Here is a 6,024-nt window from a genome sequence, read left to right as displayed (position 1 = left end):
TTCATAATATTAACAATCACATGGCACCAATCGCTGACATCACTGCACTTCTTTTTCAGCGACCATCAGGATGAAACGGCCTAGTCAGCGATTGAGGAACCCCTCTACAAAGAGCGAAAATTCCTTGTGTTCGAGGGTTGCCTGCGGCAGCTTCTTGAGACATGAACAATGTGCGGGCAAACAAGCACCCTTTACTTTAGCATAGCGGGAAGCCTTGTGACTGTGAAGGGGACATGCTCACTGCAACATTCTTTCCTCTGGAAAAGCCAACCACTGGTTGAAGGAAAAGCAGCAAGAAATGTCCTTCTGGCTGCAGGCATCTTGTTCTCTGGCTGCGGTATAGCTTCAGTTCTTTGGTTCCTGCAATCCATTGGGGTGCAAGGCATCACAGAGAGGACCTACTACAACTACCATTGGGCATACTTGCTACCTACCAGAAATGAGGTTTGACAATAAGGATATCTCTCATACAACATTCAAGTCAAAGTATATGTCATTAACTCGATAACTATATGTCGCATCCTTTCATGACAACAACTTCAAGCTACAATGCAACATATAAAACATATAAAATGCAGCATATATGCAACAGCGGAGGCATTGCAGTGCAATGCACCTGCTACTGCACTTCTCTGTTGCCTTTGGCTACATGTTTAATAGACCAGCTGCATGCTCTAGTACTGAAGGCATAATTTTTGCAATATTTTTTTTTAGTAAATGTGCTGTGAGAAAAGTGAAAAGCAATGCAGCATTTGAAACCTGCCCCCCTCATCCTAATATGCATTAAGGCAACCACATGACTGCAAGTTTGTAGCCTCTAAATTGAACATCTCCTTCTTTGCAGCTTTTTCAGCAAAGGCAAGCAGAACTTGCTAGTGAGCTTGTAGGGACAACAACAGACCTGGCAGGGGATGGTCGCTGTGACTCGCCAGGCTACAGCGCAAAGTACATGACTTGCAGTGTACTAGCTGTGCAGAATGGAGCCATTTTGCACACTGCACAAGTTCAAGTCGGTGAGGTAATGCGACTCATCCTTTCCGACAACTGAGGTTCCTCCTAACATCACATCCTATCTTACGGCATTTCAACCCTTCTGCTCCAACTTCAGTGCACACGGACGCAAGTGGCATAGGCCTCAGTGCTGTCCTCGTTTAGCGCTATGACGACTGTGAACATGTGATTGCTTACGCCAGTCGGACTCTAAGCAAGACTGAGCACAACTACACCATCACCGAGCAGGAATGTCTCGCGGTTGTTTTCGCCATGCAGTGGTTTCGCTGCTACCTGTACGGAGAGCCTTTCGTAGTAGTAACCGATCACCATTCCCTATGCTGGCTACTCAATCTCTGTGGTTCGTCTAGTCGCCTAGCCCGCTGGGCACTTCGCTTGCAAGAATACGACTACAGCATTTCATACAAAAGTGGCCGACGGCACGCAGATGGAGACTGCCTCTCCTGGTTGCCACCTGCCACGACGGAATGCGACGCGGACAACTTTGATCATTACGTCACTGCTTTATCTCAGAGATTTCCAAATACTCATACCTTTTGAACCGAGGAACACACCGATCAGCATCTGGAGTCGTTCTTAGCTGCTGCTCAAGACCCAACCTCGAACAGCCAGTTTTGCCTATGCGTATGTGATGGCCTGCTATACAAAAACGTTTACTCTCGTGGCTGCTTGCTCCAGGAAAGTGTCTTGTTTTTTTCACCGAGCCCACGACCAACTTGTCGTCCCCACTCCCTGTATGGCCGCCGCTACCGGCCAACTCTGCGATTACGATACCTCATTAGATAAGAAGGCTGTGAGAATCCGTTTTGCTACAGACTGTCGGTTAATTGAATATTCTTTTTGCCTTTGTTTAAACCTTGACCTGGCTTAGTATTTTACGCTGTGTTTTTGTGTAACTCTCGCCCTTACTTACTATCTCTGGAATACTTGCTTTGTTATTTTATAGTCTTCTTTATCGCAGCGTTTGTTCATTGTCGGTTTTTTCTCTTGTCATTTATTGAGTCGTTTTTTAATACTATCATGTCCTGGTGTTTTATTAATTTTTTTATGCAGTGTAATTTGGACTACTACCTATATATGTTCCCATTGTGTGTTAAAAAAGTGACGCATAAATTTATTCCTTGATCACACACCAACACACGCACTTCACTGGTTGACCGGCCTAACTTTTAACTGTGTTCTCAAACCTCATAGAGGGCCGACGGGTAACCGTAAAGTGGATCCCGCGCCTCTGTTAATCGTTAAGGCAGGGTTTGTGAATATATAAAACAGACCAAAACTGCAGGAAAGGTATTACATATGCTAAAAAATTACAAATAGGTTAATGAGCTGCAAGGATTAATGGGATTTGCCAACTTTGAGAAAAATTTGTGGCACAACCTGCATACCTAGTGCAGTGAAAAGAACTGCTCCCTCCCCCCCCCCCTCCAAAAGAAATTGCACGAGTGCACTCAATTCTGCTTAGGTGCAGTAATGTGAAAGCACTGCGAATTATGTCACACTGCTTAAATTGGTCCGGCATTACGCTAGCAAACGTCGGCCGCACTCGTCCAGATGGCGTACGTGTATGCCATATTTACCCAGGTTAAATGAAGGAGTGTTGCAGATGGTACTTCATGAAGATCACAATGTTTGCCGCACAGCTGAACAGTATGTTGTAGTTTGAACTTGATGAAGAGAATGATGCTTACTGCACAGCATGAGAGTGTGTTGCAAAGTGCATTGCTCGTACCGTAGACGGGGAATGCCTCAGCCCACATAACCAAAGCAGAAGCCAGTGGAGGCCGCTTGGAACCGTCAAAGCCGACAGCCCACCATCACACACCCACGTAACTGGTCGGAATGCTCTGCCCCAAGGCAGGTGACCTCTTTCCCTTGGATAAGTGCTTCCTTCTTCTCTCCTTGCAAATTTCATCGTGGTCTTTTTCTGCAAAGCTGTAAATTCTTCAGTTCTGCTCCTTCTATCTGGTGCTCTGTTCTATACTGCTTTCGTTTTCTTTTGACTATCCTGCACAGATGAATAAAATGTAAACACCAACACTGGAAAAAGCGACCATGAAAAGAAGCCACAGAAGAAGAGATATGCGGATAGAAAAGCGACAGTAAAAACTAGAAACATATTCACAGATCTCAAGGAAGCAAGATAACAAGCCAAGCTGTCGACAAAGTTCAGGCCCCAGAAATTGCAAGAGAACAAGTTAAAAACATCCTTATCAACAGTGCCAAATGAATGAATTATGAAAGAAGCTCCTCGCTCTATAAAATGCCAGAGGGATAAATATTAGAACAGGCAATGACAAGGTCTCCCAGCCCAACTAAGTGATTCCTGCGGTACAGGCCACAAAATGAGAAGCATTGGCTACCTTAGCTGGCAGAATTTGTGTACATATATTCACTGTGAAAGGAGAGCGATATAATGCACAGTTAGATACAGCTGATAATCAAAAAATAGGGGATTATGTCCAGGCATGACAGCTGGTGATAGCCGAGACAGCTAAAATAAGGCTTTTAGAGCATTCGCTCTACTTCTCCCGTGCACAAACCTCAAAGTGAATGCAATGTTGACTTTGAACTCTCACGCTGTGCAGCAAACAATGTCATCTTTATAGCTTAGACATGAGAGCACTATGCTATTGCCACAACCTATCACACCTCGTAGTAAAACTACAACACACTCTCCTCTGTACAGTAAACATCGCCTCCATCAATTTCTAATTGCAAGACATTTTCGTGCGCTACAATGATCATCGTCTTAATGTTTCATCTACTCCTTCTCCTTCATTAAACTTACGGAAATACACCATGCACATACGCCACCTCACTATAGACGGAGGTTGCAACCGTGCCAGACAGCCTGCCGAGACCATTGAACAAAGAGAAGCCAGTCTAGCCCATTGCCAAAAAGCTGAGCAAGGGTGCAAGCGAGCCAAGATCGAAGTGGCAGCAGCAACTGTGACTGCGGCCAATGGCTAACGCTCATGAAATTTGGTTCAAGGACGGTTGAACCTGCACAACGTTTTGAAAATATGCAGTGCTGTCCCTACACTTTGGCAAACACACCTGAAAGGGACCAGCTATTACTGCAGCTTGGAGATAAGAAATGTAACACTCTGCAAGCGTATTAGACTGTAAATAAATTCAAATTAATAATTCAGATCAGCAAATGCAGGAACAAGAGTTGTGGTTTGATCTGTGCTTCACCTGTATTACTCCACTGCTGGAATGGATGTATGCGATTTGTTGTCATGTATTCACGACTAGGAGTATCAATAAACAAACCTTCAAGCACTCATTTCATTGTGTCAGTATTGAGTACTCACACACTCGGTATCAATCAAAACACAGAATGCTTGTGCTGCCTTGGCACAAGCATTCTGTGTTTCGATTTTAATTTTGTTTTCTATAAAATTCCATTCCAAATAAATGAATGTTTATGGTAGATGCTTGGAAGCATGTGCTCAAGCAGACTTGACGATGCTCAGCATTGTCCTCCATTCTGGATTGTTTTTGGATGTGTATCTTTTTTTTTACTAGGATTTGAATTTTCTTTCCAGGCTTTATTTTTCACTAACAGTTCTACACCTTTCTTGCTTAGATATCTACAAGTTCTGGCACTTTAGAGGAATAAGATGTCTGTTCTTAAACAGTGTCACAAAACAGACACTTGACGCAGTGCATAACTTGGCGTTCATAAAATAGCATTCTCTATTTTTCCACCTTAAAAATAAACGCACTTCCATGCACCACTCGAAGCAGTGCGCCTGGCACACGTGATAAAGTTTAGAATACAGCATGCAGTGAAGCGACAATCACCTGAGATTAAAGGGGAGGGTGCCTGAATCCCACGTAGCTCGCCGACGGAAATTCACGCCGAATCCGGCAAACGACGCAGGCTGGCAGGACCACCCTGTTGCCTTCGCCCAGCCTGCCCCAAATCCACTTGGTAAACAGGCGGTAGGCTATGAAGCGGTGCTGCCTGAAAATACCACGCTTTACAGTGAACGGATCATACACACACAAGAAAAAAATAATGCGAATCTGTCACCTGACGCTTCCGCACTACCTACTTGTTTACATCTCCGTCTCCATCGATGTTCGCTCCCTCCTCCTCTAGCGCAATGTGCACAGCCCGAAGGACTTCGGGCGTTAGGCACACGCTTTGGAACGCTGGGTGGATCGTAATGCAGCCGCCGTCCTGCTGGCACACCACCAGCACCTCCGGCATGCTGCGGCAGCACACATCTTCAGGTGTGGGCATGCTTTCGCAGCGGCACCTGCGCATAAGTAAAATGTGAAAAGGCCGCGAAGCAAACACGAAACGGCATTTCGTGAAATAAGAAAGTTGTAATACCTTTTGTGCAGTGGCGCGTGCGCCACGGAACGCACCATGGTAGGCCGTCGTCTCCGTTGCCAGCGGGTGGTTCAGAAGGGCCAGTCGATGGCGTGCTGCTGTCGTCGCTGTCTAGCGGATCACGAAACGGAGTATAATCATATGGATCAAAGTCCAACTCGGCAGCGGCTTCACGCAGCCTCGCTTCGAGCTCGGGATCCATGCGATCCATGGCGACCGACACGCGAACCGCCGCAAACACGAAGGGGAAGAAATCGGAGCACTACCGGAAGTAAACAAACCGAGAGTCGGTGGCGTCACTTCGTGACGCATTATGGGCGGGGCGTCGGCCCGGACATTTTCTTTTTTTTTGGCCGGCGCATCTGCGTGTATGAGTTGAGGGCTACAGTGACGGGAGAGGAGGAGCGTCATTTTTAATATGGAATATCTGCGCTATTAAAGAGGTTAGCCTAAAATTTTTTTGCGCTTTGCTGACTAGCGAAGGCACGCCGACCGCTCGTGTGCCTTTCTTAAGCACGGCTTCAAGCTTTTCATGGGCCCTTTAAGCGCATGCCTGAGCTGCGGACTTGCAGCCATGAAAATTCAACGTTCATGCTACCTTCTTTTTCTTTTCCAGCCTGGTGCAAAGCTGGCTGCCCACATGCTGTAAATGAACTTTTGCA

The 6,024-nt window shown here is 45.9% G+C and overlaps 1 protein-coding gene across 2 annotated transcripts; it reads right to left on the bottom strand.

Moving 5' to 3' along the window:
• Positions 1-205: 205 nt before the first annotated feature.
• LOC146183961 (uncharacterized) lies at positions 206-5,707 on the bottom strand. 2 transcript variants are annotated; one of them, XM_084608777.1, is made up of 4 exons: positions 5,398-5,707; positions 5,079-5,285; positions 4,825-4,987; positions 206-360 (listed from the first exon to the last, which is right to left on the bottom strand). In XM_084608777.1, exons 1-3 carry the CDS (start codon positions 5,571-5,573, stop codon positions 4,831-4,833), a joined length of 540 nt encoding a protein of 179 aa, XP_084464903.1. In that variant the 5' UTR covers positions 5,574-5,707; the 3' UTR covers positions 206-360; positions 4,825-4,830. The 2 variants fall into 2 exon arrangements, with proteins under 2 accessions (XP_084464903.1, XP_084464904.1); XM_084608778.1 differs by having other exon boundaries at positions 5,079-5,237.
• Between the last annotated feature and the right edge of the window lie 317 nt (positions 5,708-6,024).

The sequence above is a fragment of the Amblyomma maculatum genome, chromosome 7, assembly GCF_055883805.1.
Source record: "Amblyomma maculatum isolate TAMU_Amacu chromosome 7, ASM5588380v1, whole genome shotgun sequence".
NCBI classification, from domain to species: domain Eukaryota; kingdom Metazoa; phylum Arthropoda; class Arachnida; order Ixodida; family Ixodidae; genus Amblyomma; species Amblyomma maculatum.
This window is presented reverse-complemented; position numbering and strand designations above follow the sequence as displayed.

What these genes read in the sequence shown, in the direction of transcription:
- LOC146183961 (XM_084608777.1), bottom strand. Translation starts at nt 5,573, where the DNA reads ATGGATCGCATGGATCCCGAGCTCGAAGCGAGGCTGCGTGAAGCCGCT. An exon ending in GGAGACGACGGCCTACCATG is followed by an intron (nt 5,286 to 5,397) that starts GTGCGTTCCGTG and finishes ACTTATGCGCAG; the next exon opens with GTGCCGCTGCGAAAGCATGC. An exon ending in GGAGACGGAGATGTAAACAA is followed by an intron (nt 4,988 to 5,078) that starts GTAGGTAGTGCG and finishes TGGTATTTTCAG; the next exon opens with GCAGCACCGCTTCATAGCCT.